At 48.4% G+C, this 12,109-nt stretch overlaps 1 protein-coding gene across 3 annotated transcripts in view; it reads left to right on the top strand.

Moving 5' to 3' along the window:
• The window catches only part of LOC119975066 (multidrug and toxin extrusion protein 1-like), a 132,815-nt gene that overhangs the window by 115,008 nt on the left and 5,698 nt on the right, over positions 1-12,109 (top strand). For all 3 annotated transcript variants that reach the window (XM_038814564.1, XM_038814563.1, XM_038814565.1), the window contains 2 exons: positions 4,106-4,181; positions 4,298-4,367. In XM_038814564.1, coding sequence (XP_038670492.1) covers positions 4,106-4,181; positions 4,298-4,367 — 146 coding nt within the window. The remainder of the gene's footprint in view (positions 1-4,105; positions 4,182-4,297; positions 4,368-12,109) is intronic.

Raw genomic sequence — 12,109 nt, forward strand, 5'->3', positions numbered from 1 at the left:
GTTCTCCAAATAATGTGTTGCACACAATCTCTCCAATGCTCTCCCGTGTTAAACCCTCCTGAAGTGTTTGGACCCCCGTTGGGATATAGCTCCCTGGGGATCAACATCCTCTGTAAACATCACAATTGGACTTTTGGAGACTAAACAGTAATTGCTGAATGGCTGTTTGACTGCAGGAGTTATCACAACTGGTCTGATGTCTATACCCGAGGAGGTTTTGACAATTTCTATAGTTTTGTCATTTTTTAAATTGCTTATTTATTGCCTCTTCCTGGTTACCCTGAGGGGATGTTGGTGGTGGGTCCCCGCATTCCTGTTCTTATGGTGCTGGTGCTTTCACAATGGTGTTAGGCAGGGAATTCCCGGATTCCGACCCAAGGACAATGTCGGAATGATGATAATATGGTCAAGGCAAAATGGTGTGTGAGTTGGACGGCCATCGTTAGTTGCCCTCGAAATTAGGGGTTTCCTCGGCCAATTCAGAAGGGCGGTTGGGAGTCAGACACATTTCTCTGGGTCTGGAGTCACATGTCGGCCAGGCCAGCTAACGCTGGAAGATTTCCTTCCTTTGACACTAGCCAACCCATGCTTGAAAAGATCAAATTTGAACTGAGGGGAAGGATGGAGGGGTTCTGCAATTCATGGGCGTTATTCACTATGTACTTGTGAGAATTGGATCACATCGAACATTAGGGAGGTTGGGGGCTGGGAGTGTTGGGGGAGGGGGACTGTATATGTTAATGGTGACTTTGTGTGATTGCTGATTCCTTTTTGTCATTTGTTTATGTTAACATGCGGGTTAATGTCTGGGGTTCGGTGGGAGGATGGGATCGTTGTTATTGATATGGGGATTGACATTACATTCATTACTGATTATTGTTTATTATTGGGTGTAAATTTGGGAGAAACTGTGAAAAAGGAGAATAAAAAGGCATTTAAAACAATTGATATTTTCACGGTCATCATTACTGAGGTTTGCTTTCGATTCCAGATTGATGAATTGAACTTCCACCCACCAGCTGCCATTAGAACATAGAACATAGAACAGTACAGCACAGAACAGGCCCTTCGGCCCTCGATGTTGTGCCGAGCAATGATCACCCTACTCAAACCCACGTATCCACCCTATACCCGTAACCCAACAACCCCCCTCTTAACCTTACTTTTTAGGACACTACGGGCAATTTAGCCTGGCCAATCCACCTAACCCGCACATCTTTGGACTGTGGGAGGAAACCGGAGCACCCGGAGGAAACCCACGCACACACGGGGAGGACGTGCAGACTCCGCACAGACAGTGACCCAGTCGGGAATCGAACCTGGGACCCTGGAGCTGTGAAGCATTTATGCTAACCACCATGCTACCGTGCTGCCCATTGTGGGATTTAAACACACGAGCCCAGGCCTATAGCCTGGGCCTCTGATCCAGTGACATTACAATGAAGCCACCACCTCTCAAGGGGTTTCTGTAGTTGCTGTACTTAGCCCGGGGCTTTCCCGACGGCGTGGGGCTGCTCCACAATGGGAAACCCCATTGACCGGCCGGCATAACGGAGCATCCCGCCGGCAGGGTGAAACAGAAACGTGGTTTGGCGGGACGGAGAATCCAGCCCCTTGAGTTTCAGTTTCACTTTAACGTTGCCCGTGAGCCTATGGTTGTTTAAATGTATGGCGACACAGTGGCTAGCTCTGCTGCCTCATAGTGCCGGGGACCCAGGTTCGATTCCCAACTTGAGCGACTGTCTGTGTGGAGTTTGCACCTTCTCCCAATGTCTGTGTGGGTTTCCTCCGGTTTCCTCCCACAGTCCAAAGATGTGCAGTTTGGGTGAATTGGCCATGCTAAATTCCCCCTTAGTATCCAAAGCTGAGATGGGGTGTCATGTGAGAGTACCTTTAAGAAATGGATGTTTGAGCAATGTACCTTTAAGAAATGGATGTTTGAGCAATGTACCTTTAAGAAATGAAGCAGCTCATATTACTGAAGTGAAGTCAGAGGGTGGGGGTAGCTGAGTTGTGCTCACTTCGGCTTTTTTGGGAATTTTAGTTTCGGTTTGAGAGAGAGCAGCTGAAAAGTGCCTGGCTGGTTTGCTGTGAGCTGTTTTGAAAGGAGAAAGCCGGTTTGAGGAGAAAGCTGGGAATGTTTGTGTGTTTTGCAAAAAGCTGCAAGAAGAAAACACAGAACTAGTCTGTTGATGTCTGAAAATCCAAAGACTATAAGTATATTGAATGTAACCTCATGTCCGTTGTTAAAGGTGAAGTCTTTTGGAGGTTTGAAGGAACAATTTGAGGGATTATTTAGTGTTGTATTATTTTTTCGGTGTTATCTTTGAAGTGAGGGGTGTTAAGAGATCCAATGTTTATTTTAAAAGGTTAATTTGAGTTCATGGAATAAACATTGTTTGGTGTTTAAAAACCCACGTGTCCATAATTGTAATACCACACCTGGGGAACAAGCCGTGTGCTTCAAAAGCAACAATACATTGAAGGGAGAGGTTGGTTGAACTCCATGATACATTTTGGGGTTCTGAAAATGCCGTTCCCATAACATGGGGTTACAGGGTTACGAGGATAGGGTGGGAGAGTGGGCCTTGGTACTGACTCGATGGACCAAATGGCCTCCTTCAGCACTGTAGTGAGTCTATGGATTTTTAAATTTGGTTTCCTAACTCTTGTACGGAGGTGTAAACAAACATAGGGTATAAAAAATGGGCTGTTGGCAGAGACCACAGGCAAACAGAAAGCAACTTTTTAAAAATAAATTTAGAGTACCCAATTTTTATTTTTCACCAGTTAAGGGGCAATTTAGCATGTCCAACCCGCCTCCCCTGCACATCTGTGGGGGTGAGACCCACGCAGGCACGGGGAGAATGTACAAACTCCACACGGACAGTGAGGCAGGGCCGGGAGTCGAACCGAGGTCCTCAGTGCCGTGGTCCCAGTGCTAACCACTGCACCACACGCCACCCTGAACAGAAAGCAAGTTGAGGTTCAGTTGCCTATTATGCTCTAAGATGAAGGGAGCAGTTTCAGTCTCTCTCTCTCTCTCTCTCGCTGGACATGCTAGACGATTGCTGAGGGCAATAAATCTGAGAGTCTCAGATGGGTTGCTCTTGAGTTAATGTAACAGTGAATGTCAAGTGAGTTCTGCATCTCAAAGGAGACCCCCAGAGTCAGCAGTGAAACCTGGGAGGGGGACAGAAGGAAGTTCCAAACAGACATTCTAGCCAAAGAGAAAGAGCAGGAATCTGGAAACGGTTCCTGGTCAGTGAAGTTAAATGTGAGGAGCAGAGGCTCTAAGGTGATTGACAGGACTGCCGACCTAGAATAAAGTAGTCTTGTGAGCAGCCACAGCCGCAAGGAGAGCCGAAGGTTGGTGACTCCTGCGATCAGAACAGGAGTTTGATGACGGGTCATTGCTCAGGAGGCAGCTTCTGGGAATATTGCTGGGTGGATCTTGCTGCCATTTGGTTCTAACTTCAGGGTTCTGAGGCCGATGGTAAAAACATGGCCATTAACTCTGTTCCTCTCTTCACAGAGGTTGCTCGTACACGGCTCCGGGCTGGATTCTCCGCCCCGCCACATTTCTGCCTCGACCTGCCGGCGGGATTATCCGTTATGCCGGCCGGTCAATGGGGTTTCCCATTGTGGGGCAGCCCCGCACCGCTGGGAAAGATCCGGGCGCCGGAGCATCCCGCCGACGGAGAATCCCGCCCTGAGTGTTTCCAGCATTTTCTGTTTTATTGTATATTCTATAGTTAGGACGATCCCATGTTTGACGCCCGGGTCTGTGCTGTGTGAGCTGATCCCAGCTGCGATGCCAGTTCGAATTCAGTCTCGACAATCTGGGTTAGGGAGAGGGAAAATCAGCCACGATTGCTGCCCAGGGCTGGATTCTCCGCTGTCGGGATTCTCCATTGCGTCGGCAGCGCACCCACGCCCGGGAATTTCCCGACGGCGTGGGGCTGCCCACAATGGGAAACCAATTCTTGGGAAAAGCTAGGGTAAACAGAAGCAGCAAACTGCAACTTTCTTGAAAATAAATTGCCTGGAAATCCCACGAGTTTATTTGATGAGAATTCCTCATGTTTTCCTCTTATTCCCACAGGGTGTATCTCCTTAATAATTACAGTGATCATTGGAGGGACAAAAACTGTGGTGGGTTACATCTTTACCAATGACAGGTTTGTGAAACAGAAACAAATCACCCTCTCCAAACCCAAAACCCATCAACGCACCGTTACAATGTGAATTCAAAATCATGTGACATCTCTCCAACACCCTTCTTTTCATTTTCCAGAGAAATTATTCATTTAGTTTCAGAAACAATTCCAATATGTGCGGTTTATCACTTTTTTGAAGCCATGACGGTGAGTATTTCAGTATCAGTGACATTATTCCAGGTTTACATGTAACATTTCTGTTTCTCTTCATTTACAAATGTTGAGGGTGGCAGCAGCAATGCCAATGAATCTTTGGCTGCTCTCTGAATTTTCTGGTAATGGCCACACTGAATCCTACCCTGGGTGAAGCTGGAAAAGCCCAGCCCAGTTAGATTTTAAATTTGTTCTGACCTGCCAATAAATCTTAATCACAGCACCCATCTGGTCGTATTTTGCCTGGCATATTTCCATTTCCGCTTTAGATACAGATTAAATCCACTCTTTCTTAAAATGTTATGGAATTCCTGCAGTACAGCAGGAGGCCATTCCCTGTACTCCCTGTACACACATGACTGCGTTGGAAAATTTGGTTCCAACTCTATCTACAAGTTTGCTGAGCATACGACCATAGTGGGCCGGATCTCGAATAACGGCGAGTTAGAATAAAGGAGGGAGATAGAGAACCGAGTGGAGTGGTGCAGCGACAACAATCTCTCCCTCAATGCCAGCAAAACTAAAGAGCTGGTCATTGACTTCAGGAAGCAAAGTACTGTACACACCTCTGTCAGCATCAACGGGCCGAGGTGGAGATGGTTAGCAGTTTAAAATTCCTAGGGGTGCACATCTCTAACAATCTGTCCTGGTCCATCCACGTCGACACTACCACCAAGAAAGCACAACAGCGCCTTTACTTCTGCAGGAAACTAACAAAATTCGGCATGTCCACATTAACCCTTACTAACTTTTACAGATGCACCATAGAAAGCATCCTATCTGGCTGCATCACAGCCTGGTATGGCAACTGCTCGGCCCAGGACCGCAAGGAACTTCAGAGAGTCGTGAACACCGCCCAGTCCCAGTCCATCACATGAACCTGCCTCCCATCCATTGACTCCATTTACACCTCCCGCTGCCGGGGGAAAGCGGGCAGCATAATCAAGGATCCCTCCCACCCGGCTTACTCACTTTTCCAACTTCTTCCACCGGGCAGGAGATACAGAAATCTGAGAACACGCACGAACAGACTCAAAAACAGCTTCTTCCCTGCTGTTACCAGACTCCTAAATGACCCTCTTATGGACCCACCTCATTAACACTACACCCTGTATGCTTCATCCAATGCCGGTGCTTACGTCGTTACATTGTATACCTTGTGTTGCCCTATTATGTATTTTCTTTTCTTCCCTTTTCTTCCCATGTACTTAATGATCTGTTCGCAGAAAAATACTTTTCACTGTTCCTCGGTACACGAGACAATAAAAAAATCTAATCCAATCCATTCGGCCCATCGAGTCTGCACCGACCCTCTGAAAGATCACTGGAAGCTCACTCCTCCGCCCTATCCCAATATCTCCTTCGCCTAACCTAGACATCTTTTTTGGATACTAAGAGGCAATTTATCATGGCCAATCCACTTAACTTGCACGTCATTGGACTGTGGGAGGAAACCGGAGCACCCGGAGGAAACCCACGCAGACACGGGGAGAACGTGCAGACTCCGCACAGTCACCAGAGGTTGGAATCGAACCTGGGTCCCTGGCGCCGTGAGGCAGCAGTGCTAACCACTGTGCCAACCCGTCGGCCACTGTACAGCCAATAAAGATTCCAAGGAGGCGATGCAGGCTGTAATAGGCGTATTCTGTTTTGAAAATGGGTGGTATCGGGGCTTCCAAATTCTTGGTTGAGGCCAGTTCCGAACCAGTAAAGGTGGCTACGTGTGATCCCGCGCTCGGTAATTACTGACAGAAAAGGCATCGGCACAGAATCAGCACTGAACATACAGCGCGAGAAGCCCCTGAGGAAATACATTCCCGTTGCCTGCTACCTCGGAATGGTTTGACGCGGTTTCTGCTCAGGGCTCCCTGTGTTTTGTTAAAATATAATTTTGCTGGATTTTAAATTTTTATTAACAAAGTCGCAGTAAAGAGTAAAAGAAAATAATTATCAGTGCAAAACAGGTACATGGCAGACCAAGAGTTATTGTAACCATAGGAACAACCAAGGTAGTATAAATCTAGAACAAGAGACGTATGGGACTAATGCCTCCAGTTGTGGTACCGGATCATTCCAAAAACAGATTCAGATTAATGCGGAAAGGAGTATAAGGCCACAAAAGTACGAAAAGGTAACAGTTCAGGACACACACCTTTATGTATTGCAAAATCAAGACTTACAACATGGATCATGGAATACCCAACAGGAGCAAGTCAGTTAAGGTGACGTCTATAGATTTAAGATAGGGGTCCAATACTTGTTGGGATGTATCTGACTTAGAAAGGGTCACAGATGTCAGTAATTCCATAGGAGCACATTCCATAACTATTTTATGGCAGTTTTGAATTGAAAGATATTTGTCGCTGGCACAGGAACATAGGGGGGGGGGGGGGGGGATTCTCCGACCCCCTGGTGGGTCAGATAATCCCTGGGGGAGTGGCGCCCCGCCCCCCCGAAGCCGGCTGCCGTATTCGCCGGCGCCATTTTTCAGGCGGGGGCGGGATTCACGGCACTCCTGTCGGAGGCCGTTGGCAGCGGACCCCACGCCGATTCTCCTGGCCCCGATGGGCCGAGTGGCCGTCCGTTTTTGGCCAGCCCCATCGGCGTGATTCACTCAACTCACGTACCGGTGGGACCTGGCAGGTCAGTGGATGGGGGCGGTCCTGGGGGGGAGGGGGGAAAGGGGGGATCCGACCCCGGAGGGGCCCCCACGGTGGCCTGGCCCGCGATCAGTGGCGCACCGTTCTGTGGGCCGGCCTTTCCATGGGAGCACTTCCTCCTTCCGCACTGGACCCTGTAGGGCTCCACCATGGCCGGCGTGGAGAAGAGAACTCCCTGCGCATGCGGAAAGATACGCCGGCCGGTCTGCGCATGCACGGAACCATGACCAGCCATTCCACGCATGTGCAAGATTGTGCTGGCCCTTCGGCGCATGCACGAATTCGCGCTGTCCCTTCGGAGCCGGCTGGAGCGGCGCCAACACCTCCGGCGTCCACCTAGCCCCTGAAAATGTGGCAAATTCCGCACTTTCGGGGGCTGTTGACGCCGGAGTGGTTGGCGCCGGTTCTTCCGCCGGCGTGGGGGCTTAGTCCCCAGAAGGGAGAATCCCGGCGGTGATATTCTGGCGAGCTGTAAAAGTTAGCATATTGTGAAGCCTTTTTTCATTAGCATTAGTAATTCTCACACCTGGAAGACCCAGAATTAGGAACATAGGATTAAATTCTAAGGCTCTGTCAAAGATCATCTCCAGCTCTCTGACTACATCAGCCTAATAGGGTTGAATCTCAACACAAGGTCCATGCGCAATGTATATAATCAGCCTCGACTACCAGGCACTTGAGGTACATCAGGGATATAGTAGGTTCAGACCTATGCCTAAGACTTGGTGGGATATCCAAGTAGTGCAGTATCTTAAATTGAGGCTCCCTCATTTTATTGCAATCAGAAATTTTACTGGCATAATCCCATATACTGCCCCATGTCTCCTCATCAATATTAGCTGCCAAGTCTTGTTCCAAGACTGCAAGCGGAGGAGGCCTGCCAGCAGGATTTTCTGGTCCCACCATTGTCAACAGGATTTCCCGTTGACTGCGGCCATCGTGGCCAGGAAACCCGTGCACCGTTGGTGGGACCGGAATATCCCGCCAGCAGGTACCGCCGGTAAATTCCGCCCTCGGTCTCTAAGATGTAAATACGTAAAAAAGAAGTGTCTCGAGATGCCAGATTGTTGGCACAGCTGCTCAAAGGATGATCAGCAAACGTCTCTCCCAGCCTACAAATGCCTTTAACCCTCCGAATATCGAATCCAAGATCCATAAGACCCAATGGAAACTGCCCTGGATGCGAGAGACAGTGGATGTCATTTTAGATCTCCCTTCTAATTGGCCGACCATCCTCCACACTCTAAGAGCAGTAATAATAATAGGATTATCACATTTAACAGAGCCAGCCTTAATGTCTCCATAAAATAACAAGACCTGCTGAGGGTTACCAACTGATCTGCTTCAATATCGAACCAAATAGAGGCAGTCCTTCCCAACCCAGTCCCTTATTAACCTAAGGTGAGAAGGCCGTTGATATAGCCTAATGTTAGGGACACCCAGACCAGCCATAGTCCCCGTGAGCTGATGTTTAGTGAAATTTAGGTGAGGTTTCTTTTTGCTCTAAATAATGGGCGGAATGGTAGCACAGTGGTTAGCACTGTTGCTTCACAGCGCCAGGGACCGGGGTGCAATTCCCAGCTTGGGTCACAGTCTGTGCGGAGTCTGCATGCTCTATGTGTCTGCGGGGGTTTCCTCCGGTTGCTCCGGTTTCCTCCCACAAGTCCCGAAAGACGTGCCTGTTAGGTGAATTGGACATTCTGAATTCTCCCTCCGTGTACCCAAACAGGCGCCGGAATGTGGCGACTTGGAAATTTTCACAGTAACTTCTTTGCAGTGTTAATGTAAGCCTACTTGTGACAATAAAGATTATTATTATTGTTAAACAAACTGATCATTCGATTGATCTTCTTTAAAACTCTACCTGACAGCAAAATTGGTAATATCTGCAGGGGATATAACAATCTGAGAAACACGTTCATTCTAATGAAGGCAATTCTGCCTCGCCATGAATGACTAATGATTCAAGTCCCACCTAATGTTCACAATCAACTGAGGGAAATTGGCCTTACATAGCTGCCTAAATTGTGACACCCAGTTTGCCCTCAGCTGTCCCACTGGCATTGCCTCTGACTTTGCAAAATTGGTCTTATAACCGGAGAAGGTACTAAATCTATCCACCATGCTAATGACAGCAAGAACCGAGACATCCGGCTTCAGCGCACACACATCGGCACATTGTCCGCATGAAGCATAATCTTGTGCTGCCCCTCTCCACACTCCAGCCCCAATATTAGCCTCTGTCAATGGTTCTGTGGCCAACACAAATAACAAGGGGGATAGGAGCCCAAAATTCTCACACCGTAAACAATTGGTGAGCACATTTGGTCCCCACCCAGCCCAAATTTCCGCAATGTATGCACCAGATGATTGCACACAACTGGCTTTCCGAGCATTCAATACGGGCTTCGGCTGTAGAAGCAACATTTTCAACGTTTAGATCTTTGGCCTGGAGTCTCCGTCCTTGTGCCTGAGTGCTCGCACTAGCGGAGAATCACAACTGGTCTCCGTGGGCACGAGGAGCCAAGCCCGGTTATGCGAGTCCCTCCCCTTCTCCATGCTAATTTATACATGGGGGGGGACATCTAGGCAGATTCCATCAAAATCCCGGCATCGGGCCCCCGTTTTGAATCGGCAGCCCAATACCAATGTCCGGCAGCAGGCCCCCTCCCGCAACATTGCAAATCCTGCCCCCGCCTGCTGACACGTAGGGGCATCCTCCCCACAGCCCCCTATCAGAATCCCCCCATCAGACTACCCACCAAACCACACATCAGAGACCCCCATTAGAGACCCTCATCAGAGACCCCCCCAACCTGACCCCCATCAGAGATCCCTCCCCCCTGCCATAACCCCTAACAGAGACCTCTATCAGAGATATCCATCAGTCAACCCTTTGTGAAACCTGAACAGCTGTCTAGGCAACAGTTTGGAGAGAAACCCATTGCATTTTCACTTACCCTTCCCTAACATCTGCTGCCTCAGACAAAATTGTAAAAGTCAGCAGTTGTTATAAGTGTCAGAGGCTTCCTTGAAAGCCGAGTACACTGACAACCTTTTGTCATGCGAGAGCACCTTTAAGAAATGGGTGTTTATAAATGGGTGTGTATATAAATATCTGTACTGAGAGTACCTTTAAGAAATGGATGTTTACTACTGCAGTAATGTCAGAGAGTGGGTGGAGCTGGGCTGTGTGTCAGCTTCTGACTTTGGTTTTAGACTGTTTGCTGCAGGGTGTGTTTTAGTTTTGGTTTCCGAGCTGGATAGCTGCAGTCACAGCCGGAAGGTGTATGAATCTCTCTCTGTAATCCAAAGACTGTAAATCCATCCTAGTGATTTAAAACTAATAACCGTAGGGACTTTAACCTGATGTGCTTCTGGTAAAAGGTGTTTTAAGTCGTATGGATGTTGAAAGGAAAGCTTAAAGGATTACTTAGTGTTGTATTCTTTGGGGGTTGTATTTGAATTAATGGTTTCTAAGATGTTCCCTGTATGTTTTAGAACATAGAACAGTACAGCACAGAACAGGCCCTTCGGCCCTCGATGTTGTGCCGAGCCATGATCACCCTACTCAAACCCACGTATCCACCCTATACCCGTAACCCAACAACCCCCCCCCCCCCCTTAACCTTACTTTTTAGGACACTACGGGCAATTTATCATGGCCAATCCACCTAACCCGCACATCTTTGGACTGTGGGAGGAAACCGGAGCACCCGGAGGAAACCTACGCACACACGGAGGACGTGCAGACTCCGCACAGACAGTGACCCAGCCGGGAATCGAACCTGGGACCCTGGAGCTGTGAAGCATTTATGCTAACCACCATGCTACCGTGCTGCCCTGTTTTAAAAAGATTAACTTGAGTTCAGAGAATAAACATTGTTTTGCTTTAAAAAATACTTTTCCATTTCTGCTGTACCACACCTGTAGAGTGGGCCGTGTGCTCCCCATACCACAATCTATTAAAAGTGGTGGATCAGGTGAACTCCATGATACACTATGGGGTTCTCTAATCCCTGGCCCATAATACTTTGAAATGCAAATCTTCCATTCAATTTTACACATTAATCAATACATTACCCGAAAGCAGTGATTGACAGTTTTATTGATCCAGACACAGCTGTTTGACCCACAAGGAGGCCTGTGTGTAGCTTTACCAGGTTGACACCTCATTTTTTGGCATGCCTGGTGCTGATCCTGACATGTCCTCTTGCACTCTTCATTGAACAAGGATTGATTCCATGCTCGGATCATTGGGGGATATGCCAGGACATGGGGTTACAGATTGTGGTTGAGTACAATTCTGTTGCTGCTGATGGCCCACAGGACCTCATGGATGCAGTCTTGAGCTGCTTGATCTGTTCAAAGTCCGGCAACGTGATGGAAGGTATTCTCAATTTGAGGACGGGATTGATCTCCATACGAAATGTGCGGTGGTCACCCCCACTGTTCTGTCATAGACAAATGCTTCTGCAGCAGGCAGACAGGTTGGTGAAGATGAGGTCAAGTATGTTTCTCCCCCTCCTGTTGGTTCCTTCACCGCCTGTCGCAGAACCAGTCTAGCAGCTGTGTCCTTTAGGACCCGGTCAGCTCACTCAGTCATGGTGCTACCGAGCCACTCCTGGTGATGGGCAATGCAGTCCCCCACCCGGGGTACATTCTGCCCTCTTGCCACCCTCAGTGCTTCCTCAACTGGCTGTTCAACACGGAGGAGTACGGATTCATCAGTTGACGGGACCTGGTAATCGGCAGGTTTCCTTGGCCATATGTAACCTGAAGGCACGAGACCTCACGGGGTCCAGAGTCGATGTTGAGGAGTCCCAGGGCACCTCCCCCCCCCCAACTGCATATCACTGTGTTGCCGCCACTTCTGCTGGGTCTGCCCTGCAGGTGATTCAATCAATGTGCGTGCTTTGATTTTAAATTCGGAAGAAGAGGTTGTATTTGTTACCGATAATGACAACTAGCCAAAAACCATGAGTTGATCACATGAGCTATTCCCAACATAACATCAGTGACTGCGTTCAAACTGAGGAATTGAACAAACGAATGTGATATAATATTGTTATTTAA

Source organism: Scyliorhinus canicula, chromosome 12 (genome assembly GCF_902713615.1).
Source record: "Scyliorhinus canicula chromosome 12, sScyCan1.1, whole genome shotgun sequence".
Lineage (NCBI taxonomy): Eukaryota > Metazoa > Chordata > Chondrichthyes > Carcharhiniformes > Scyliorhinidae > Scyliorhinus > Scyliorhinus canicula.